Source organism: Notamacropus eugenii, chromosome 1 (assembly GCF_028372415.1).
Source record: "Notamacropus eugenii isolate mMacEug1 chromosome 1, mMacEug1.pri_v2, whole genome shotgun sequence".
Classification (NCBI taxonomy): Eukaryota; Metazoa; Chordata; class Mammalia; order Diprotodontia; family Macropodidae; genus Notamacropus; species Notamacropus eugenii.
Window position 1 is genome coordinate 247,171,066 of NC_092872.1, and position 26,110 is coordinate 247,197,175.

At 36.6% G+C, this 26,110-nt stretch overlaps 1 protein-coding gene across 10 annotated transcripts in view; it reads right to left on the reverse strand.

The window, feature by feature from the left end:
- The window catches only part of LOC140517308 (olfactory receptor 13A1-like), a 107,870-nt gene that overhangs the window by 79,611 nt on the left and 2,149 nt on the right, over nt 1-26,110 (reverse strand). For 7 of the 10 annotated variants that reach the window (XR_011971540.1, XR_011971538.1, XM_072628448.1 and 4 more), the window contains exons 2-4: nt 14,104-14,312; nt 12,143-12,277; nt 11,772-11,922 (exon numbers count right to left, since the gene is read on the reverse strand). Coding sequence is in view for 1 of the 10 variants with exons in the window: in XM_072628444.1 (XP_072484545.1) it covers nt 9,972-10,901 (930 nt within the window). In the remaining 9 variants the exon portion in view is untranslated. Of the gene's footprint in view, nt 1-7,069; nt 10,976-11,008; nt 11,139-11,771; nt 11,923-12,142; nt 12,278-14,103; nt 14,313-26,110 lie in introns of those variants that run through there. The other 3 variants (XM_072628444.1, XR_011971537.1, XR_011971539.1) reach the window with 3 other exon arrangements.

Here is a 26,110-nt window from a genome sequence, read left to right on the forward strand (position 1 = left end):
TTTTTAAGCTACTTATTTATGTTTAAATTTATCTAAGATCAATAAGAATACATTGAGATTCCTCCAGTATAATCATTTCATTATTTTCTCCTCGGTAAAGCATTTAGATTTTTCTTTAGGAATTTAGAAAAAAGGCCATTGGATAAATAGGTACTAAGTATTGAAATAAATTCATTATACCTTTCAACAAAATGGAGTTTACTTGTTTAACTCTTTTAATAAGGTCTATTTTTCTGATGCCTTTAATGAAATTGTAATGGACACCCCTGCTTTCCTGTGTTCATCTGAGGAATGAACTTTACTCTACTTCAGAGCTTTACTCTAACGTTTTATTTCAAATGTATATGTGTCTCTGTTTCAACTACATTTACTGGAAAAGGAATTTTTAAAAACATTTGCTTTCTAATTAATTCTTCTAACAACTTTTATAGGTGAATTCATTGCAAGTATGCTCATTGCTACAATTAATTGTTGCTCCCCTCTAATTTATTCTCTTGTACTTTTCCTTTTCTATACTATTTTCTTCCTGTTTATTTAAGGTTTTTTCTCTTTTCTCCACTTTTAAACTTTTCCTTACAATCCTTTCTCCAAGCTAGTTATATTTCAAAACTAATGACTTCCTGAATACACTTTCCTGCTTATGTTTCCCCTTTCCCTCTTCTTTTTTCTTACAAATATCCTTGTTCAGTTGAATATGTTTATACTTTAAACTCTGTGTGTGTCCTGCTCTCTTTTGAGCAGTTTAGATTAAAGTCTAATTCAAGGGACATTCAATTTCCACACTCTGTCCTTATATACGTCTACTTGTAAAAGTTGATTGTCGTAACAAAGTTCCCATTTTTCTCCCATCTCCCCTTAACATATATTCTTTAACCACCTCTTTTCTCTTTTTCCTTACATATTCAAAACAAAACTATCAGTTTTTCCCTAGATGACTTTTTTTATGACCCCTGTGATCATAGGGTTCCAAAAGAAATCTTTTTTTTTTTTATTAATTTTTTTATTTTTTTTAATGTTTAACAATCACTGCCATACAATTGCGATTTTATCCCTCCCCACCCACCCCCCACTACCTCCCTCCCTCCCCACGACTGCATACAATTCTGTATAGATTCTACATAAACTTTCCTATTGAGTATATCTTCACTATAGTCATGCTATGTAGTCAGACTAAGATAAATGAAAGAATCCGTATAACAAATCAGAACATGATACACAAACAGATACACATACACAAACATGATCTGCTACATTATGTGAGTGACTTCCATATTTCTCTCTCTGAGTGTGGAAGGCTTTTTGCCTTGAGGTCCACCATTGGGATTTTTTTTTTTTTTTCAGAAGTTCTTGTGTTATTACAAAAATCTAAGTCTACCAGAAAAAACTCTCACACACTGTGGTTGTTGCTGTGCATAAAGTTCTCCTGGTTCTGCTCCTTTCACTCAGCATCAGGTCATATAAGTCCTTCCAGGCCTCTCTGAAGTCTTCTTGTTCATCATTTCTTATGGCACAATAGTACTCCATTACATTCATATACCATAATTTATTCAGCCATTCCCCAATTGATGGACATCCCCTTGACTTCCAGTTTTTGGCAACTACATAGAGTGCTGCTATAAATATTTTTGTACATGTGGGACCCTTTCCCATTTTTATGATCTCTTGGGGATATAGTCCTAGTAGCGATATTGCTGGGTCAAAGGGTATGCACATTTTTGTAGCCCTTTGGGCATAGTTCCAAATTGCTCTCCAGAATGGTTGGATGCGCTCACAGCTCCACCAACAATGAATTAGTGTTCCAACTCTCCCACATCCTCTCCAGCATTTATCATTTTCTTGTTCTGTCATGTTTGCCAATCTTATAGGTGTGATGTGGTACCTCAGAGTTGTTTTGATTTGCATCTCTCTAACCAATAGTGATTTAGAGCATTTTTTCATATGATTATAGATAGCTTTAATTTCTTCCTCTGAAAATTGCCTGTTCATATCCTTTGACCATTTATCAATTGGGGAATGACTTGTATGATTATACATTTGGGTCAGTTCTCTATATATTCTAGAAATGAGGCCTTTATCCCCGAGCTTAGCTGTAAAAATTTTTTCCCAATTTACGACATCCCTCCGGATTTTGGTTGCATTGGGTTTGGTTGTGCAAAAACTTCTCAGTTTAATGTACTCAAAGTTATCCATTTTGCATTTCATAATGCATTCTATCTCTTCTTTAGTAAAGAATTCTTCCCTTCTCCATAGATCTGATAAATACACTATTCCTTGCTTCTCCAGTTTATTCATGGTATCAATCTTTATACCTAAATCATGTACCCATTTGGACTTTATTCTTGTGTACGGTGTCAGGTATGGGTCTATGCCTAATTTCCGCCACACTGTTATCCAGTTTTCCCAGCAATTTTTGTCAAACAATGAGTTCTTATCCCAGAAGCTGGGGTCCTTGGGTTTATCAAACAGAAGGTTGCTATATTCCTTGCCTACTGCATCTTGAGTGCCAAGTCTATTCCACTTGTCTACCTCTCTGTTTCTTAACCAATACCAAGTGGTTTTGATAATTGCTGCTTTATAGTACAGTTTAAGGTCTGGTAGCGCTAGGCCACCTTCCCAAGCATTTCTTTTCATTAGTCCCTTTGATATTCTGGACCTTTTGTTTTTCCAAATGAATTTTGATATTATTTTATCCAGCTCTAGAAAGTAATTGTCTGATAGTTTAATTGGTATGGCACTAAATAAGTATATTAATTTGGGTAGAATTGTCATTTTTATTATATTAGCACGGCCTACCCATGAGCAACTAATGTTTTTCCACTTACTTAAATCTGACTTTATTTGTGCAAAAAGTGTCTTGTAATTGTGTTCATATAGTCCCTGGGTTTGTTTTGGCAGGTAGACTCCTAAGTATTTTATACTGTCTACCCTAACTTTAAATGGGATTTCTCTTTCTATCTCTTGCTGTTGAACTTTGTTGCTAATATATAGGAATGCAGAGGATTTGTGTGGGTTTATTTTGTACCCTGCAACTTTGCCAAAGTTGTTTATTAATTCAAGTAATTTTTTACTTGAATCTCTGGGATTCTCTAGGTAAATCATCATATCATCTGCAAAGAGTGATAACTTAGTTTCTTCTTTGGCTATTCTAATTCCTTGAATATCTTTATCTTGTCTAATTGCTACAGCTAACATTTCTAGTACCATATTGAATAATAGTGGTGATAATGGACAACCTTGTTTCACCCCTGATCTTATTGGGAATGCATCTAGCTTATCCCCATTGCATATAATGCTTGCTGAAGGTTTTAGATAGATACTGCTTATTATTTTATGGAAAGTTCCCTTTATTCCTACGTTCTCCAATGTTTTTAGTAGGAATGGATGTTGTATTTTGTCAAAAGCTTTTTCTGCATCTATTGAGATAATCATGTGGTTTTTGTTAGCTTTGTTGTTGATGTGGTCGATAATGCTAATAGTTTTCCTAATATTGAACCAGCCCTGTAGTCCTGGTATGAATCCTACCTGATCATAATGTATTAATCTCGTGATTAGATGCTGTATTCGTTTTGCTAAAATCTTATTTAAAATTTTTGCATCTATATTCATTAGGGAAATTGGTCTATAATTTTCTTTCTCTGTTTTGTCTCTTCCTGGTTTGGGTATCAAAACCATATTTGTATCATAGAAAGAATTTGGGAGGACTCCTTCTTCCCCAATTTTCAAGAATAGTGTATGTAGTATTGGAATTAACTGTTCTTTAAATGTTTGATAGAATTCACTTGTGAATCCATCTGGCCCTGGAGATTTTTTCCTAGGGAGTTCATTGATGGCTTGTTCAATTTCTTTTTCTGAGATGGGGTTGTTTAAGTATTCAACTTCCTCTTCTGTTAATCTGGGCAATTTGTATTTTTTAAAATATTCATCCATCTCGTTTAGATTATCGAATTTGTGGGCATAAAGTTGGGCAAAGTAGTTTCTAATTATTGTTTTAATTTCCTCCTCATTGGAGGTGAGTTCACCCCTTTCATTTTTAATGTTAGCAATTTGGTTTTCTTCTTTCTTTTTTTTGATCAGATTAACCAAAGGTTTATCAATTTTATTAGTTTTTTCATAAAACCAACTATTGGTTTTATTTATTAATTCAATAGTTTTCTTTATTTCAATTTTATTAATCTCTCCTTTGGTTTTCAGTATTTCTAATTTGGTATTTACTTGGGGATTTTCAATTTGTTCTTTTTCTAGCTTTTTCAACTGCAAGCCTAAGTCATTGATCTCCTCTTTTCTCTATTTTATTTATGTAAGCATTCAGAGATATAAAACTTCCCCTAATAACTGCTTTTGCAGTGTCCCATAAGTTTTGGTACGTTGTCTCACTATTGTCATTCTCTTGAATGAAGTTGTTGATTGTTTCTATGATTTCTTCTTTAACCCAATCCTTCTTTAGAATTAGATTATTTAGTTTCCAATTGATTTTTGGTTTCTCTTTCCATGGCCTTTCATTACATGTAATTTTTAATGCATTATGATCTGAAAAGGATGCATTGATTATCTCTACCTTTCTGCACTGGATTGTGAGATTTTTATGTCCTAGTACATGGTCAATTTTTGTAAATGTTCCATGTACCGCTGAGAAAAAGGTATATTCCTTTCTATTCCCATTTAATTTTCTCCAAAGATCTATCATATCTACCTTATCCAGAGTTTTATTTACCTCCTTAACCTCTTTCTTGTTTATTTTAAGGTTGGATTTATCTAGTTCAGAGAGGGGGAGGTTGAGGTCCCCCACTAGTATAGTTTTGCTATCAATTTCTTCCTTCAACTCCCCCAACCTCTCCTCTAAGAATCTGGATGCTATACCACTTGGAGCATACATGTTTAGTAATGATATTGCTTCATTGTCTATGGTGCCTTTTAGTAGGATATAGTTTCCATCCTTATCCCTTTTGATTAGATCTATTTCTGCTTTTGCTTTGTCTGAGATTAGGATTGCTACTCCTGCCTTTCTTACATGAGCTGAAGCACAATATATTCTGCTCCATCCTTTGACCTTTATCCTATGTGTATCCCCCCGTTTCAAATGTGTTTCTTGTAAGCAGCATATTGTTGGATTATGGCTTTTAATCCATTCTGCTATCCGTCTCCGTTTTATGGGAGAGTTCATCCCATTCACATTCACAGTTATGATTACAATCTGTGTATTTCCCTCCACCCTCTTTCCCACCATTTGTGCTTTTAACTCTCCCGTCTCCCTTCCCCTCCTCAATAGTATTCACTTTTCTCCCCCTCCTCCTGCAGCCTTCCCCTCCTTCTTTTAGCCCCCCTCCCTTTTAGTCCCCTTTACTCTTATTGCTTCTTTCCTCCCTTTTAGCCACCCTCCCCTTTCTTCCCCCTTCCCCTCCTACTACCTATAGAGCTAGTTAGGATTATCTGCTTAAGGTTATTGTTCCCTCCTTTGAACAAATCAGATGAGAGTACCTCTCAAACAATGCTCATCTCCCTCCCCTCCTTCCCTCTACTATGGTTTTGTACTTCTTCCTGTGATATAATTTGCCATTTTCTGCTTCCCCCTTTCCACACCTCCTATTACATTCCCTTCTCATACTTAAATCATATTTTTGCCATGACATCATTTACTTTATGCCCGTTCCCTCTACATATATCCCTTTTATCATAATAGCTGCACAGTTCTCAAGATTAACAGGTATCATCTTCCCTTACAGGGAGGTAAACAGATTGCCCTAATTGAGTTGCAAGTTTTTGTTTTTGTTTTTTCCCCTCTGTTTACCTTTTTATGATTCTCTGGAGACCTGCATTTGAAGATCAAATTGTCTATTGAGTTCTGGTGTTTTGGTCAGGAAGCTCTGGAAATCCCTTATTTCGTTGAATGACTTTCTCCTTGCCTGAAATGTTATGCTGAACTTTGCTGGGTAGTTGATCCTCGGTTGGAGTCCCAACTCCTTTGCCTTACGGAATATTGGGTTCCAATTCTTTCGATCTTTTAATGTAGAAGCTGCAAGGTCCTGTGTGATCCTGACTGTGTGACCTTGATATTTAAATTGTTTCTTTCTGGCTGCTTGTAGTATTTTCTCCTTCACTTGATAGCTCTGGAATTTGGCAACTATATTTCTTGGGGTTTTGAGTTTGGGATCCCTTTCGGGAGGGGAACGGTGGATTCTTTCGATGACTATTTTGCCCTCTGAGTCTAGTACTTCTGGGCAGTTTTCCTTGATGATTTCCTGGAAGATATTGTCCAGACTCTTTTCTTCATCATGGGTTTCTGGCAGGCCAATAATTCTTAGATTTTCTCTCCTGGATCTATTTTCCAGGTCAGTTGTTTTTCCAATTAAATATTTTAGATTTTCTTCCATCTTTTCATTCTTTAGATTTTGTTTGACTGACTCTTGTTGCCTCATTGAGTCATTAGTTTCTACTTGCCCAATTCTAATCTTGATCGTATTGTTTTCTTCAGTTAGCTTTCGCATCTCCTTTTCCATCTGGCCAATTTTTCCCTTTAAGGAGCTATTTTCTCCATTTAATTTTTGTACTTCTTTTTCCATTCGACCAATTTTCCCAGTTAGGTTTTGGGTTTCCTTTTCCATCTGATCAATTTTCCCTATTAGGTTTTGAGTTTCCTTTTCCATTTGATTAACTCTTCCTTTTAGGGAATTATTCTCTCCAGTTAATTTTTGAACTTCCTTTTCCATTTCTTCAATTTTCTTTTTCAGATTGATGTTCTCATCAGTGAATTCTTTTTTTATGGTTTTAAAATCATTGGCCAGTTTTTCTTTTATATCCTTCTTCAGACGTTCCAGGTAATCTAGTTGTGCTTGCGAGAAATTCATAGTCCCATCTGAGGTTTCAGATGGAAGTACAGTCTCAGCTCTGACCTCTTTGGTGTTTGTGTTTTGGTCCTTATCCCCATAGAAAGATTCTATGGTTTTTTCACTTTTCGTCTGCTTTTTCCGATTCATGATGTTGGCTGAGTGTTGTAGCTTTTGGTTCTTTCAGTCAGAAGATACAGATCTTTTAAGTTGAGTTGATGTTTGTCTAGGCTAAAAGCAGGCTTTTTTTTTTGTTGTTGTTGTTGTTTCCCAGATCAACCCTGGGTTTAGCTTGATAGGTGTGTGGGAGGTGTGGTCTGGTCTCAGGAGATCTCCTCAGCTGGCCTGAGGCAAAGGCAAGGTCCAGGGGGATGGTGATCCCAGCTTCCCTATTGTCTTCCCTTTTCCCCTGGAGGGCTGGGGCACGCCTAGAGGCTAATGCGTGTTCCCGCCCCTCCTGGGGCTCGTCTCCCGGGCTGAGGTTTGCTTGGGTCTCAGTGCGAATTTTTCTCTGCCCTGGGTCGTCTGTCCCTCCAGATAGCCTCCACCACGGTAGGAAGAATACCCCTTTGCCACCTCTCCAGCCTCTGGTGTTACGAGACCACTCGCCCCTTTCTGCTGCTCCCACTGATCCAGGATCAATCTGGGGAAGAATTTTATGGTTCCCTCACGGTCATCGGGGGGGAGGGGAGAGCACTTACTGATCACTCCGGCATCCCAGCTTCTGGATGTTCAAGTAGTGACCCACTGAAGTCCCGTCTTTAGGCTGAAGATTTCAAAGGCTGTTGCGCTGATATCGTTGGCTCGGCCTGGCTTATCTCCTGCTCCGCTGGTCTCGCCCGCCACTCTCGGGCCCCTCGGGTCGCCTCCGCCCTGCCGCGCCGACCGCGCTGCGCTGTGCGCCGGGCTCTTACCCCCGCGGAACAGATCCCTCCCGTGGACCTTCCAGTCCAGCCTGGGCTCCGAATCTGTCAAAGTCCGTCTCCCACTGGATTCTACACCTCCAAAGTCTGGTCAGACTCTCCCCCCAGAAATATCCAAAGGAGTTTTTCCAGGAGCTTAGGTGAGTCGTTGCTTTCACTCCGCCATCTTGGCTCCGCCCCCCCAAAAGAAATCTTTTAACAGCCTCTTCCATCTCCATTAGAATATAAACTGTCTATATCTATATTTCAAAGTATCTTTTTCAGTTCTATTGTTTTCAAGAATACTTGAAAATCTATTTCATTCAAAGTCCATTTTTGTTCATATGATGCATACCCAGTTTTAGTGGGGAAAATGTTTTTGGTTGTAGATTTTTGCATTTTGCCTCATAGAATATATCACTCCATGTTTTCCATTTATTTGAAGTGATAGCTACTAATCTAAATCAGTCTTCATTGTGATTCTTCCATATTTTAATTCTTTTTGTATGGTTACAATTTTTTTTCTTTCTCTGGAACCTCTGGATAGTGGCAATAATATATGTAGAAATTTTTAATTTGGGATTTCTTTTAGGAGGTCATCAATGTATTCTTTCTATTTTCACTTTTCCTTCTTATCATTCTTATATTTTTGCCTATATAAAAAAATCAATCCCTGAAAAATGATATGCAAGTTTCTGGTTTTGGGGGCGGGGTTGGTTATGAAGTTCAAGTCACCCTATTGTAACCTGGCTCCAGAAATATAAGTCAGATATATAAAATAAGGTCCACATTTTTGAGAATCCCAATACTCACACTGTAACTGTGAGTGAAAATAAATGCTGCAAACACCATCCCCCTCCCTCTCAATTGACAGGTTATCCCTACTAGTTTTCTTTGAGAAATAACTATAAATCCCAAAAGGGAATTTATGATGCACCAACAAATTTCTTGGCAAATTTTACCCAATAAGTTTCAGTTATCTCACCTTGGTTTGTTTTCTAAGTCTACGGATTTTGAAATCAAATACATTACAGTTTTTTAAATTTCATGTTGATTTCTAGAATTATTAATTTGTTCCATTCTGATTTTAATGAATTTTGACTAGAATATGGTTTTATATGTCTTCTGTTAAACTACGAGGCTTTATTTCCAATTTGCTTATCTTCTTCAGGCCAGTTGGTGAGGCAGAAATTACAGTACTGGATTTCAAATAAGGAAACTTGGAGTTCAAATCTGACATCTACCATCTGACATCTGACATCTTACTCGGTCTATGATGTAGATCATGTCACTTAACTTCTGTTTTCTTTCTGCTTCTTCCACTACAAAATGTGGCACATAGTAACCACTATATAAATACTTATTCCCTTCCCCTCCACAGCTTTTATTTCTTTTATAATTTAAAAAATGCATTATTACTGTGAAGAAATCCAATTGGTCCAGGGGCATACTTATTTCTTTGAGGTTCTGATTATAGGGGTTTTTATTTTGAATATTTTTCTGTTCTGTGTTGCTGTTTTGATCATTGGTAGAATAATAGAAGTCTTTTTTTTCCCCTGTTTAATTTTTCATTTTTGTTGGTGACACCTCAGAATTTGAGTGCTAGATCTCCTTTACTCAGGAGATGCAGTTCAGTTGAGGGCCTATCCTTCATATTAGCAGAATTTCTCTATTCTTTTTCCATTTCCACTGTCACCAAAATTCTCTAGTACTATCAGCCTTAACTGAAGTCTTCTCCTTTGGATAAAGAGAAAGAAAAAAGAGAGGGCTTTCCTTTACTCCATAGTTAAATTGAAGGAAGTCTTCTTGTGCTGTAAGAGACCTAATTGAGGCCTTTTCAATTGCACCTGAAGCCTATCAGTTTATAATAAACATTCCAGTGTCTCACTTAATTATTTGACATCAGAGAATAAAGGCAACCACAACTTCAAGTGAATTATCTCTTAGAATATGTTTTGGTTGTAAAACTCTGTTCTTCTTAAACCATGGATCTGACATGGTGTGACACTTTGAAAGCTTCTGTGTGATTTACTGGAAACATTGTGACTTTCCCCTCATTAAAGTCTTCAAGAAAAAAATGTAACCAGGGAGTTTGCTGGTTCACCTAAGAAAACATCTTGTGGTCAGGAGCATTGCCTCCCAGGAGAAATGATATGTAAACTTCTCCTGGCTGTGATACACGCACACTTTTGATTCAAAGATTTTCCCAATCTCATTTTCTATCTGTATCAGTTTTTCAAATGGTCAATTATTTCCTAAGATAAGGGCATACTTTATTGAGAGCTATTTTCACATCCTTATTTCTCAGGGAGTAGATCAAAGGGTTCAAGGCTGGGGTCACTATGGCATAAATCACTGAGGCTATTTTGCCTTTCTTCAGAGACTGACCTAAACCTGGAAGAATGTATATGTAAATTATAGTGCTGTAATATAGGGTAACCACAATAAGGTGGGAAGAACAAGTGGAAAATGCTTTCTTCTTCCCCTCCTTTGTCCGGATCTTCAAGATGCTGGAGATGATGAAACCATAGGATATCAGGATGAGCAAGAAATTGAAAATTGCAAAGAACATGTCTGCCACAACTACCATTACATTGTTGACATTGGTTGAAGAGCAAGAGAGAGGCAATAGAAGAGGAATCTCACAAAAGTAATGATCAATGACATTGGGGCCACAGAATGACAAACGAACAGTCATGATGATTTGTATTGTTATGTTGACCCCACTGATAGCCCACACTGTTGATGCCATGAGACAGCAAACTGTCTTGTTCATGATAGTAGTATAGTGGAGGGGCTGGCAGATGGCTGCATACCGATCAAAGGCCATGACTGTGAAAAGCAAGAGCTCCACCCCCATACACAAAGTTAGAAAATATATCTGAGCTAAGCAGCCACCATAGGAAATGGTGTTCTTTGTTATTAGGTTGTGCAGCAACTTAGGCACCACAGTTAAGGTGGAGAGGACATCCAGCAAGGCCAAATTTATAAGGAAAAAGTACATGGGAGTATGGAGGCTTGGATTTAGGCTAATCACAATGATAATGATTGAGTTACTTGTAAATGCCACTACTAAAAGTCCTAAGAAGAGGCTGAAGATAAGGATCTGAACCTGAGGATTTTCAGGAAAACTTTGTAAGATGAACTCAGTCACTGTGGAATGATTGTTTGATGCCATATGAGTTAGTTGTTAAGTTTTCTTTTGTCAGTGTGCACTCACAAAATCCAACCCACAACAGATTATTTTGTTTACTAAAGAGAAGAAAACAAAGATCTGAGTTAAAATTAGGCAAATAAAAGTGTTTTAATATTCCAACCTCAAATTTTGACAAAATCATCTGATTATATTACACTATAGACCAAAAGTAGGGAAATATTTGGTGAGTGAGATCTCCTCTCATTGAATTCATTCTCCCTAGAGAATCAAATAAAACATAGGCACATGTATCATCATCATCTTCTTCATCTTCCTTCAGGGAAATCATAAACGTTTTCATCAGATATTTTATACATAGCACCTTCAGTGTTTTGTTGAAACCTCCTTTTACTACCTTTGTCAAGAGGTAAGCCCACTTTACTTTAATTGTATAAATTATTTATCTCAGTCTGAAGTGATATGGATGGCCATAATTTGGAATTTTTTAAACTATTAGAGGCCAGAAAAATTGAAGTTCAAGATATAGATAGTGGAGGTATATGCCTGGAAAGACGTGGAAAGTAGTGCTGTACCTGTAATGGAAACTAGCCCAGAACCAGGATCAGAAACAATACAAGGGTAATTCAAAGAGATTTGACCCAAGGTTAAATAAGGTTAAGTGGTACAATGGAGAAAGTCCTGCACCAAGAATTAGTAAAACCCAATTGCAAATCTCACATCACACAGTTATTAGTTATATGGATTTTGCAAATCGCTTAGTTGCTGTCTGCTGTTATGATTTTCACTTTCATTCAAACACTCAATTTCATCATTAATATACTTCCCATTTCCCTTTGCCATTCAACATATAGATAAAATGCAATTTCAACATATATTTCATTAATGTCTTACTTAGTTATCGCTCCTTTATGCTTGTCTATGCGGGACCAGCTCCCCTTTCAGTTTCTTCTAATCTCATTATAGTTGGGCAGCTGCTTCTAAAGCATTCATCATGCTTCATCACAATGGTCCCTTGGAATGATTTGCAGTGTCTCTTATCCACCTGCATAACAGACAGGAATCTTTAAAACATAGTTTATAAACATTCACTGTGAAGTAATTTCTAATGTGATCTAGATAACTCAATTTTACCCCCCCCAAGGATTTTCTTCTGCCATTTTATCTCAGGTTGATTAGTTTTCCCCTTTTCCTACTTTTTATTAGTGATGTGCTCAGTGTCTGACATAATATTGATTAGACATAAGATGAAGTTATTGTCTTACCTGAATACTAGACCCCATTATACATGAAATGTTCACATTTCAATTATCAGTCCTGCCATCATGTAGCTACATCTTCAAGACAAACTATCTTCTAAGAAATCAATAGTTCAAAGAAGGCATCATTTTCAATTTTTCCTATAAACAAAAGAGTAGCAGGAATGGGCTTAAAATTATACCAAGGAGGCAAATTTGATCTAAGAAAATATATATTAGCTATATAGGTAATTGTGATTAGTCAAAAACCACTGGGAGAAAGGGTATTATCATGTGAAAAATCTGCCTACCTTTATGGAGGTTTTAGTGGAGTTCTTTCTAGTCTTTCAGTGAACTCATATAATAACTGGCCAAAACCTACTCAATTCTTCTAAGTCTAGGAAATCCTTCCTTTACAACATTGAATGATGATTGACTTCTTGAAGGCTTGAAACCACCAATTTTATGACTATGACCACAAAATTGAGGGAGGATTTTGCCTTTCACAAAATCAATTTTCAAAAACTGTTACCAAAATGTATTTGTCACTTGTCCATAAAGCTGCATAACCTCTTTCTTGGTAAGTTTAGTTTTCACGTGGAGCAAGCTATATTAAAGAGCACAATAGAACACAAACCTGGTGTAAGATTATAATACCAACCATACTACTTTCCCTGAGTCATGCACTGTGTGTGGCAAAACTTCTGATGTTTGAGAGATTTTCTTTATTATCATAGGAAATTAGTGGGTAAAGAAATTGCCTCTACCAACAGAGACTGCTGCCTTCCCTCCCACTTTTAGTCTTTGAGAGCTGCCTAGAAAAATGATTTGCTCAGTATCATAGTCCCTGTATGTGTCCAAGATAGGACTGAGATTCAGGTCTTCTTACTTTTAAGTTCAGTTTTATACCTTTATAACCCCACATACTCTCAAAGCTAAAGGAACTAGAAAGATTTATAGAGTTACAGAATTTCAGATCTGGAAAAAACTTGTGAGCTCGTTAATTTACCACTTTCATTTGAAGAAAAGGGTATTAAACAGGAGATGAACTCATTCAATATCTCACAGAAGGACAGACCATAGAAATTAAAAGAATTAAAAGACTTTCCTCCCTGTAAAATGAGAAGATTGGACCTATATGAGAATATATGATATCAGAACTTATAAATAATCTCTAAACTCCATTATGGCTCCAAATTTAGGATCTTTGACTTACTCAAACTCTTAAAGCTCACTTATAACAGAACTGGGCATAGATTCTAGGTTACTAGACTCAGTTTCACAAATCTTAATTCAGTGCATTCTAACTGTCTTTGCTGAGTAGGATTTAGTATTAGCATGATGATTTCCCTGTTTTGTTTTGCTTTTTCCTCAACAAGACTTGCCAAGAGTTTGTCTTCCCCAGTTAGGATATAAGCTCCTTAATCACAAGGGCTTCCTTTGTTTCTACTTGTCTTTGCATTGTGAGTACTATGTATAGTGTCAGGCACATCGCAATCCCTTAAAAATACTTTTAACCTTGAATTGGTGACTTGACTTTTATACCATCTCTTATGAGCAAGGACATCACCTATGGTAGTTCCTCTATACCATTAAGACAATACAATCAAAATATGTTGATGGGACTTCTATAAATGAAAAGGTTAGTACAGATTATATTCTCTTTTGAAAATGACAACTTTCCTGTCCTGAACATGTTTCTGAAAGTGTATGAGTATGAAGTCCTTGGTCACTGACTCCTGAGTTCTAGTTTTCTTCCTCTTCTACCTTAACACACACACACACACACACACACACACACACACACACACACACACATGCATCACCCCCTGTCTTCATAATCCCTGTCCCCAAAGTCCCAAAATATTAGCAATCAATTGAGAAAGGAGATTAAATACTTGAGCAAATATTTGAAATTGACAAGACAAGTGAGTTTCCAGACAATGGGTTTTGCAAACAAAGGAGTAGGTTGCTTTGGTGTCACTTACCATCTGTGATGAAGCAATGCAAAGTGGAGAGGGAGAAGGTGGGTCCAGCTGTAACTGGCATTTTTGTCACTTCTCATCTCTCCTTTGTGTTCCTCATGTCTCTATCCACCTTTTGCGATTTTCACCACCAAAGAAGACCAAAGAAATTAGCTAAAATCAAGAGCTGTAGCCATAGAAATGTAGAAGGATCCACTCTATGCTTCTGGTAGCTGTTAGATTGAAACAAATTGTATTAGGATATTCTTGAACAACAATTTAGGAGTGAAAAGTTAACCAGTTCTCTATCATAACATACTAACAAGGAAGCAACAGAAAGTTCCTGAAATACTCAGGTTATTTCTCTGCTATTAAGAACAAATTTTGAAGAAATCAATATGCCTGTACAAAGCATGGTTTTGTTCATCATTCCTTTTCATCCTTACACAGTATGGGTCAGATGTAATTGTCTTCACTTTAGAAATGAGAGATCAGGCTTACAGAGTTCAATCAACTTGTCTGACAAGAGAAATAATTAGTGGCAAAGTTAGATCTTTCTGTTCTAATTTCTAATCAGATCTGTTTGTAATTTTATTAGATCTAATCAACTATAATTCTAATTAGATCTTTCTCTTTCAAAGTTCAATTCTCTTTCTACTATGTCAGGCTGTCTTTCTTGAAATAGGTGGTTTAAACACTGGCATGATTGCATGATGCCAATGAGGGGGATCCCTTAACTCTAAGGCAGTAATCACTATTACCTTTCCTAAGCTAGATAATTTTTTAGAAAACAATACTGTATGCTAAAATAGTGAAATATATAAAGTTAAAAATCCTTATTTTTATATAAATATGTAATTATAAGTACATTATACTTTTATATGTAATATACATGCCTGTCTAAATTTATCATATTATTGTATTATATTATGTTTTAAAATATCCAATCATATCCTGTCTTATTATATTGAATTATAATGTATATCTGAATAAAGGAAATTACCAAATTTTAGAAGAGGAGGACCTAGAACTTACACTTTATACCAAAGTCACATTAAAAAATATCATCTTTAATGATTTCAAAATGTTGGCTGTTTACTCTGTGTTATTACAATGAATTCATATATGATGAGAGATGCAGTGCAGAAGGGTGGACAGAATGCTGGCCTCACTCTCAGAAAGGACTGAATTTAAGTGTTCCCTCTGACACATACTTACATGGGTGAGGGACTTAATTCTTAGTATCCCAGGCAACTAGAAGAGCAAATTACAACAGGTGGCAAACTATATTAGTGAACTGAATTTCCTTACTAAATGTTCCCTACTGCCATGAAAGTATTGGTCTGGACAATAGCACAATTACTTGTATTGGTAGCAGCAGAAGCATCAGTAGTAGCAGTAATAGTAGTAGTGGTAGTAGTAGTAATAGTAGTAGCAGCAGCAGAAGCAGTAGTGGTGATGGTGGTGGTGGTGGTGGTGGTGGTAGTGGTGGTAATAGCAAGTAAGGGTTAAAGAAATGCCTGATAATAAAGAAATCCCTGAGCCTGATTCTTTGATTCAATCATAAACTTTAACGTGGAATTTTTAAAGGAAAAACAGAAAGAATTCTTTTCATTCTTATCAACAATTATATCATTTCCTATTTTACTGAAAATTCCCTGTCTCTGCCTCTGCTTTTCCTGACCCTCCCTCCCTTTCTATCTCCATCTCTCTCTCTCTCTCTCTCTCTCTCTCTCTCTCTCTATATATATATATATATATATATATATATATATATATATATATATGTATGTATATATATATATATACATATATATATAATCTGTCTTTTGATCTCTCACTCATCATTTTGACAATTTACATAGGTGTAAAAAGATTTATCATGAAAATGTAAACATATATAAATTTTAGACAGGCATTTTTTTCTTCCCTACTCTTGAGGTCAGATTTTTTCATCTTATAAGAACAGAATTATTATTTCTAATTTGTTAGCAAACTTACCCTTTTCTGCTAGAGAGGAATAACTGGAAGATTCTTTTATTCTAGAAAACCTTATGTGCTCAATAGTTTGTGTGTTCATTGGTCTATAAATAGGAATTGGACAGGGATCCAGTTATGCCTAGTCCTTTTCTAAAGGTCAAAGAGAGAGAGCCCTGGGAAATGCTGTCATCTTAACCCCTAGAGGAACAATTAAACCATGACTTATCTTGGACTATGTTGAAGCTATAACACAATAATTCCAGTCAAAAGAAAATGCAAGCACTAAATTCTTTGGTTTACAATGCAGTAAACAACTGATATGGCTGATGTTTGAGGGTGTATTTCTCCACTAGTGAATAAAATGAATTGACTATAATAATAGGATGTTGGAGTCTTAAATAGACAAGCTTCTAAGAGGTACTAACAGAACTAGCACATATTATGAGTTCCTTATACCTGAGAAATAAAATAAAACATAGTCGAATATAATAACAACAATGAAAACCAGAATCTACAGATTAACTAAAAAACATGATAAATAGGCCACCAAAAGCTTACAAGTGAGGCTTTATAAACTATGACAAAGTGCCATGCCACAAATGCAAACCTTAAACCATCTTTGATAATTCAAGAAATCCATGATGGAAGCAGAACATCAGCAGACACAGAAATGTTGCCTAGGAATGCCTGAATGTAATGTTAATTTGTCAGTGTTCAAGAACAAGATTTTTAATAGGAGGTGCCATATCAAGTATTGAAACTCTCCAAAGTATATGAAAAAAACTTTCAAAACATGGAGATGGGACCTCAAAGAGATTAAAGCCCTGTGACAAAAGGGCTATGTGACTGTCATCTAGTTCAGAGAATTCCCAATTATGACCATCCATAACACCCCAGATAGAGATGAACGAATTATATGTTTAAATTTAACTGTCATCTACATTATCCTATTTACTGCTGGAGAAGTTCTAAAATTAATTTAACTGAGTTCTGACAAAAGAAACCAACATTCTACTAGTCTTATTCAATTACAAGAGACATTCATTATATCTGCTTGCACCAAGGTCCTTAATATGTTGAATATAAAAGGAAAATAACAACAAAATGACATGAACATTTCTATCTGTATTCCATCAAGAAAGACAATAAATGATGAGCATGATAATGCTGACAACTTTTGATTAGATACAAGCCTTATGTAATCCTTCTATTTTGTTTAGTCATTTTCAGTGGTGTCCAACTCTTTGTGACCCCCTTTGGTGTTTTCTTGGCAAAGATAATGGAGTAGGGGGTGGAGCCAAGATGGTGGAGTAGAAACACACACATATGCTAGCTCCAAACCCACAGCCCATAAAAAAATCTGTAAAAAAGAACTTCCAACAAATTCTGAAGAAGCAGAAGCCACAGAACAATAGAGCAGATGAAATTTCTGTTCCAGAGAGCCTGAAAACCTCTTGCAAAAGATTTTTCGTGCTGCAGACCCATAGCCCAGCCCAGCCCTGCGGTGGCCTCGCAGCACCGAGTGGAGCAGATCCAAGCAGGCTTCAGGGACAGAATCTCCACATGCTGCACGGGTCCCTCCACCCACAGGTGACAAGGGTCAGTGAGAGAGTCTCTTTGGCGGGTCGAGAGGGGAGTGGGGTGCCCCATAACTCAGGCCCCCTCAGGAGGCAACAGCAGAGGCGGGAGCAGAACAGGGCTCCCCAAGCAGGCAGGAGCTCCGATCCATTGTTGAAGGTCTCCATGTAAACCCCCTGAGGGAACTGAGCCCTGTAAGGCAGTCCTGCCCCCACCTGAGCACCTGAACTTGATCTCACACTGAATAGCAGCCCTGCCCCCACCCAAAGCCCTGAGGCTGGGAAGCAGCATTTGAATCTCAGACCCCAAGTGCTGGCTGGGTGGATCTGGAGGCTAAGTGGGTGTGAAGAGAATATTCAGAAGTCAAGTCACTGGCTGTGAAAATGGCCGGAAAAGGGAAAAAAATAAGACTATAAAAGGTTACTTTCTTGGGGAACAGGTATTTCCTCCCTTCCTTTCTGATGAGGAAGAACAGCAATGCATACCATCAGGGAAAGACACAGAAGTCAAGGCTTCTCTATCCCAGCCCACTCAATGGGCTCAGGCCATGGAAGAGCTCAAAGAGGATTTTGAAAATCAAGTTAGAGAGGTGGAGGAAAAACTGGGAAGAGCAATGAGAGACATGCAAGCAAAGTATGAAAAACAAGTAAACACCCTGCTAAAGGAGACCCAAAAAAATACTGAAGAAAATAACACCCTGAAAAATAGGCAAACTCAATTGGCAAAAGAGGTTCAAAAAGACAACGAGGAGAAGAGTGCTTTCAAAAGCAAAATTAGCCAAATGGAAAAGGAGGTTCAAAAGCTCACTGAAGAAAATAGTTCTTTCAAAATTAAAATGGAACAGATGGAGGCTAATGACTTTATGAGAAACCAAGAAATCACTAAACAAAACCAAAAGAATGAAAAAATGGAAGATAATGTGAACTATCACATTAGAAAAACAACTGACCTGGAAAATAGATCCAGGAGAGACAATTTTAAAATTATGGGACTACCTGAAAGCCATGATCAAAAAAAGAGCCTAGACATCATCTTTCATGAAATTATCAAGGAAAACTCCCCTGAGATTCTAGAACCAGAGGGCAAAATAAGTCTTCAAGGAATCCACAGAACACTGCCTGAAAGAGATCCAAAAAGAGAAACTCCTAGGAACATTGTGGCCAAATTCCAGAGTTCCCAGGTCAAGGAGAAAATATTGCAAGCAGCTAGAAAGAAACAATTCAAGTATTGTGGAAATACAATCAGGATAACACAAGACTTAGTAGCTTCTACATTAAGGGATAGAAGGGCATGGAATAGGATATTCCAGAAGTCAAAGGAACTAGGACTAAAAACAAAAATCACCTACCCAGCAAAACTGAGTATAATACTTCAGGGGAAAAATTGGTCTTTCAATGAAATAGAGGACTTTCAAGCATTCTTGATGAAAAGACCAGAGCTGAAAAGAAAATCTGACTTTCAAACACAAGAATGAAGAGAAGCATGAAAAGGTAAACAGCAAAGAGAAGTCATAAGGGACTTATAAAAGTTGAACTGTTTACATTCCTACATGGAAAGACAATATTTGTAACTCTTGAAACTTTTCAGTATCTGGGTACTGGGTGGGATTACACATACACACATAAAGACAGAGTGCACAGAGTGAATTGAAGAGTATGGGATCATATCTTAAAAAAATGAAATCAAGCAGTGAGAGAGAAATATATTGTGAGGAGAAAGGAAGAAATGGAATGGGGCAAATAATCTCTCATAAAAGAGGCAAGCAAAAGACAGTGGAGGGAAAAAGAGGGGAGGTGAGGGGAAAACATGAAGTTTACTCTCATCACATTCCACTAAAGTAAGGAATAAAATGCACACTCATTTTGGTATGAAAACCTATCTTACAATACAGGAAAATGGGGGATAAGGGGATAAGCAGGGTGGGGAGGATGGTGGAAGGGAGGGCAAGAGGAGGAGGGAGCAATTTGAGGTCAACACTCATGGGGAGGGACAGGATCAAAAGAGAGAATAGAAGTAATGGGGGGCAGGATAGGAGGGAAGGAAGTATAGTCTTATACAACACGACCACTATGGAAGTCATTTGCAAAACTACACAGATTTGGCCTATATTGAATTGCTTGCCTTCCAAAGGGAAGGGGCGGGGAGGGAGGGAGGAAAAGAAGTTGAACCTCAAAGTTTTAGAAACAACTGTAGAGTACTGTTCTTGCCACTAGGAAATAAGAAATACAGGTAAAGGGGTATAGAAAGTTATTTGTCCCTACAGGACAAAAGAGAAGATGGAGACAAGGGCAGAGAGGGATGATAGAAGAGAGGGCAGATTGGTTATAGGGGCAATTAGAATGCTCGGTGTTTTGCGGTGGGGGGAGGGGACAAAAGGGGAGAAAATTTGGAACCCAAAATTTTGTTAAAATTAATGTTAAAAGTTAAATAAATAAATAAATTTTAAAAAAATAAATAATAAAAAAAAAGAAAAAAAAAGATAATGGAGTAGTTTGGCATTTCCTACTCCAGTTCATTTCATAGATGAGGGACTGAGCCAAACAGGGTTAAGTAATTTACCTAGGTTCATATAGCTATTGAGTGTGTGAGGTTGAATTTGAACTTATGAAGATGAGTGTTTCTGACTCCAAGTCCAGTGCTCTATCCACCTGACTGCTTCAGCCTGATATATGTATAGTAAAATTAAAATGTATCAGCATTTATGGATGACATAGTGAGATGGTTAGAGTAGAAAGGTCTCTTCTCCTCAGTGATGTCTGAATTTTAATTATACTATACCCAATGAACACACAGGACACCAAAGAAGCAGGAAATGTACAATCCCAAAGATAGCATCTGCCAAGAGAGTAGTTGCATTATTTATACAGGAGGAAGAACATGAGATCAATAACAGTGTGTGGTGTAAGGAATTTTATAAAAGATGAATAATATCATTGCATTCACAATGGGAAAGATTCATTATCAGAATGGTACTTATTGAATAAATAAAGGCACAGATGTAGAATACTCTAGACACTAAGATAATATAGAGTGTTTGTAGTAATCATGTTTTTTCCACCTCTGGGAAGAGAAGCACTTCAGGTGATGTAGACTATTTGAAGAAATAGAGAAGGGTCATATATGCTTGACTGTGTGAAGCACAATTGTGTGTGCATGTGTGTGTGTGTGTGTGTGTGTGTGTGTTGGGATGTCTTTGTTGGAAATGAAGTTTACTTTCTTTATCTAGACTTTTTGTGTCTGCAAACAACATCAAAACAAGAATGTCAGCCACCTATTTGCTAAGTGATCCGGGGCAAATCACATTTCCTCAAACTCATTTTTAAATTATTCGAAGGGAGGGAAATATTTATTCCCTCTTTCTCATGGGATTGTCAGAAGTGTCAAATGACCAAATACTTGATGAATTAAGGTTTTAATTGTTAGCACCCTGGGCAACTGAGACAACGAGTTATAGCAGGTGCCAAACTACATCAGTGAAGTGAATTTCTGTAATAAATGTTCTCTACTGTCATAAAATTATTGGTGTGGGCAAGAGTGCTTGGAGTAGTAGTAGTAGTGGTGGTGGTGGTGGTGGTGGTGAAGGTAATAGCAAATTATGGTTAAAGAAATGCCTGACAGTAGAGAATTTCTTTAGCCTGATTCCTTGATTCAATGATAGACTTTAAGGTGAATTTTAAAAGGAAAAACAGAAGTAACACTTTTATTGGTTTAAACAATTATATCTTTTCCTATTTTATTGAAATTCTTTCTGCCTCTGTCTCTCCCTCCCTTTTTATTTCTGCCCCCTTCCCCCTCTCTCCCTCTTTCCTTTCTCACTCTCTTTCTCTGAATTTCTCAGTCTCTCCTTTTCTCTATCTCTCACTCCTATTTTTGACAATTTATATAAATGTATAGAAATCTGTCATAAAAATGTAAACTTAATGAAATTTTAAACATGCATTTTTTTTCCTTCCCTGCTCTTATGGTCAGTTTTTTTCCCCTCTTATAACAAAGGAAGCACTATTTCTCATTTCTTAAAAAACTTACCTTTTTCAGCCAAAGTGTAGCAACTGGAATATGCTTTTCTGTAGAAAACTTCCAGTGCTTAGTGGTTGGTGTGTTCATTGCTATGTAAATAGGGATTGAACAGGGATCCAGTTATACCCAGTTCTTTTCCAAAAGTCAGTTAAAGAGAAACCTAGGAAATTCTTTCATCTTAGCCCCTAGAAGAACAATTAAATTATGACTTATTTTGGACTATGTTGAATCTATGACACAATAATTCCAGTCAAAAGAAACTGCAAATGCTAAGTTCTTCTTTGGTTTACATAGCACTAAGCAACTGATGTGACTGATGTTTGGGGGGGTTTATTTTTTCTTTTTCTTTTTTTTTTTTTTTTTTTGGTAAGAAGTTCTTGTGTTATTACAAAAATCTAAGTCTACCAGAAAAAACTCTCACACACTGTGGTTGTTGCTGTGCATAAAGTTCTCCTGGTTCTGCTCCTTTCACTCAGCATCAGGTCATATAAGTCCTTCCAGGCCTCTCTGAAGTCTTCTTGTTCATCATTTCTTATGGCACAATAGTACTCCATTACATTCATATACCATAATTTATTCAGCCATTCCCCAATTGATGGACATCCCCTTGACTTCCAGTTTTTGGCAACTACATAGAGTGCTGCTATAAATATTTTTGTACATGTGGGACCCTTTCCCATTTTTATGATCTCTTGGGGATATAGTCCTAGTAGCGATATTGCTGGGTCAAAGGGTATGCACATTTTTGTAGCCCTTTGGGCATAGTTCCAAATTGCTCTCCAGAATGGTTGGATGCGCTCACAGCTCCACCAACAATGAATTAGTGTTCCAACTTTCCCACATCCTCTCCAGCATTTATCATTTTCTTGTTCTGTCATGTTTGCCAATCTTATAGGTGTGATGTGGTACCTCAGAGTTGTTTTGATTTGCATCTCTCTAACCAATAGTGATTTAGAGCATTTTTTCATATGATTATAGATAGCTTTAATTTCTTCCTCTGAAAATTGCCTGTTCATATCCTTTGACCATTTATCAATTGGGGAATGACTTGTATGATTGTACATTTGGATCAGTTCTCTATATATTCTAGAAATGAGGCTTTTATCCCGAGCTTAGCTGTAAAAATTCTTTCCCAATTTACTACATCCCTCCGGATTTTGGTTGCATTGGGTTTGGTTGTGTAAAAACTTCTCAGTTTAATGTAATCAAAGTTATCCATTTTGCATTTCATAATGCATTCTATCTCTCCTTTAGTAAAGAATTCTTCCCTTCTCCATAGATCTGATAAATACACTATTCCTTGCTTCTCCAGTTTATTCATGGTATCAATCTTTATACCTAAATCATGTACCCATTTGGACTTTATTCTTGTGTACGGTGTCAGGTATGGGTCTATGCCTAATTTCCGCCACACTGTTATCCAGTTTTCCCAGCAATTTTTGTCAAACAATGAGTTCTTATCCCAGAAGCTGGGGTCCTTGGGTTTATCAAACAGAAGGTTGCTATATTCCTTGCCTACTGCATCTTGAGTGCCAAGTCTATTCCACTTGTCTACCTCTCTGTTTCTTAGCCAATACCAAGTGGTTTTGATAATTGCTGCTTTATAGTACAGTTTGAGGTCTGGTAGCGCTAGGCCACCTTCCCAAGCATTTCTTTTCATTAGTCCCTTTGATATTCTGGACCTTTTGTTTTTCCAAATGAATTTTGATATTATTTTGTCCAGCTCTAGAAAGTAATTGTCTGATAGTTTAATTGGTATGGCACTAAATAAGTATATTAATTTGGGTAGAATTGTCATTTTTATTATATTAGCCCGGCCTACCCATGAGCAACTAATGTTTTTCCACTTACTTAAATCTGACTTTATTTGTGCAAAAAGTGTCTTGTAATTGTGTTCATATAATCCCTGGGGTTTATTTTTTCATTTAGTGAATTAACTAAATGAATTGACTATAGTATTAGAATATTGGAGTCTTAAATAGACAAGCCTCTAAGATGTGCTAAAAGAACTAACACATACTATGTGTTCTTTACACCTTAGAAAATAAAACAAATGCATAGTAGAATATAATAACCACAAAAAAAATCAGAATCCACAGATTCCCTAAAAAACTTGATAAGTAGTCCACCAGGAGCTTGCAGGAGAGACTTTATAAACTAAGACAAATCTCTATGGTAAAAATGCAAACCTCAAGCCACCCTTCAAAATTCAAGAAGTCTGTGATGGAAGTGGAACACCAGTAGAAAAAGAACTGTTGCCTACAGCTGCCTGAATACAACTTTAATTTGAAGTGCTAAAGAAAAAAATGTCTATAAGGTGCTGCCACGTTATGTATTACAAATCTCTAAGTATTTTGGGGAAAAACATTTCAAAACATGGAGATGGGACTTAGAAGAGATTAAAACCCTGTAACATAAGAGTTATGTGAATATCATCTGTATCATCCCATATAATCTACTTAGATGTTCTAAATTTAATAAAACTATATCCTCAGGAAAGTAGCAAACATTCTCATGGTATGATACAATTACAAAAGGCATGCATTTCATCTGCCTACTCCAAGCTCTATAACATATTAAATATGAAAGAATAATAACAGTCTAATGACTTGGACTTTTCTATTTATATTCCATCAAGACAATAATGAAGCAGTGATGATCATGATGATGGTGATAACAACTTTTGATTAGATGTAAGTATTATGTAATCCTTATATTTTATTTAGTTATTTTTCATTTCTGTTCAACTCTTTGTGACCCCATTTGGGGTTAAACAATTTGCCCAGGGTCACACAGTTAGTGTCTGAGGCCAGATTTGAACTCATTGAAGATAAGTATCAGTGACTCCAAATCCAGTACACTATGCACTGTGTCTTCTAGCTGCCTAAGACTTATATTTGTATAGTATAATTAAAATATATCAGTACTATATGAATGACACAATGAGATGGAAAGAGTTGAATGCTCTCTTCTTCTCCAGTATCTGAATTTTAATTATACTATAGATAACAAACACAGAGGACATCAAAGTAAGCAGGAAATATACAATCCCATAGAAGGCACCTACCAAAACAGTCATGGCATTATTGATATAGGAGGCAGTACATCAGAACAATAAGCAATGAGTTGGAGAGAGGAAAAGATGAGTAATGGCATTGGGTTCACAACAGGAAAGTTGCCCTACTAGAATAGTACTTACTGATTAAATAAAAGGCACCCATGTAGCATGCTCTAGACACCAAGACGATACAGAGTATCTTTGGCAATCGTGCTTTTCCATGACTGGAAAAACAAGCAGTTCAGATGATATAGATTATGTGAAGAAGTAGAGAAGGGTCATGTATATTTGACTGTGTGAAGATCAATTGTGAGTGTGTGTATGTGTGTGTCTGTTAGGTTCCTTTGTTTATCTAGGAATTTTTTGCTCCCCAAATAACATAAAACAAAAAAGTCAGCAACATATGTTTAATGTGACCCTGGACAAATCTCCTTCCTCAAACTCATTTTTATATCCTGTGAAAGGAGAAAAATATTTATTCTGTCCATGTCATAGAATTGTCAAAACCATAAAATGAGGGAAAATATTCTGACATACATTCTCATTTTTTTAGGACAAGCAACCTTGCAATGAAAGTACTCGGTTCCATTTTGACAGTGGAAAAATGGAGGCAGAGAGATGTTCAATAGCATGTATTTATACTACACAGTAATTACACTACACAGTGTGGTAAAGCTTGTAATCTTTTACAGGGTTATATCTCTATATTAAGAAAAGTTTCCATTGGCCTTGGCTGTCTCATTTAAAATGCAAAAATGTTTTAAATGCCGTACATTTTATTTCCTCCATATGAAGGTTACTATTCCTTTTAATAATTATTATATTTTCTAGGTTTGCAAAGTAATCCTTTGGTAGTTCAACTGGCATGGCACAGAAAAATTAAATGGATTCTGGTAGTGATGCATTTGCTCTTGAGCAATTAATATTTATCCAATTTGTTGCTATAAAGAATATTTTGTGGGTTTATTCCTAAATTCCTGAAGGTAGGGCTGCAGGAGAGGTTCAAGTTTGATTCTTGGCAAACAAAAATCACAAGTATTTTATTTTCAGTAATTTTTAAGGGAATTTCATTTTCTGTCTCCCACTTCTGAAATTTGTTGGCAACATACATAAATGCTGATGACTTATGTAAGTTTATTTTTTCCAATCCAGTAAATATTTATTCAATACCTACTATGTACCAGACCCTGTGCTAAGCACTGGGGATATAATTAATAAAACGTAAAGACAGTCCCTAATCTCAAGGACCTTACAACTAAGGGGAAGAGACAACACAAAAGGAGGCAGAGAATGGGTAGGAAGGACATTGAGAGGTACTCAGCACAGACATCTCTTTTTGTGCAGCTCAAAATCAGGCAGAGTACCAGGTGCAAATTTCTTTTGTCTTTCATTCTCGAA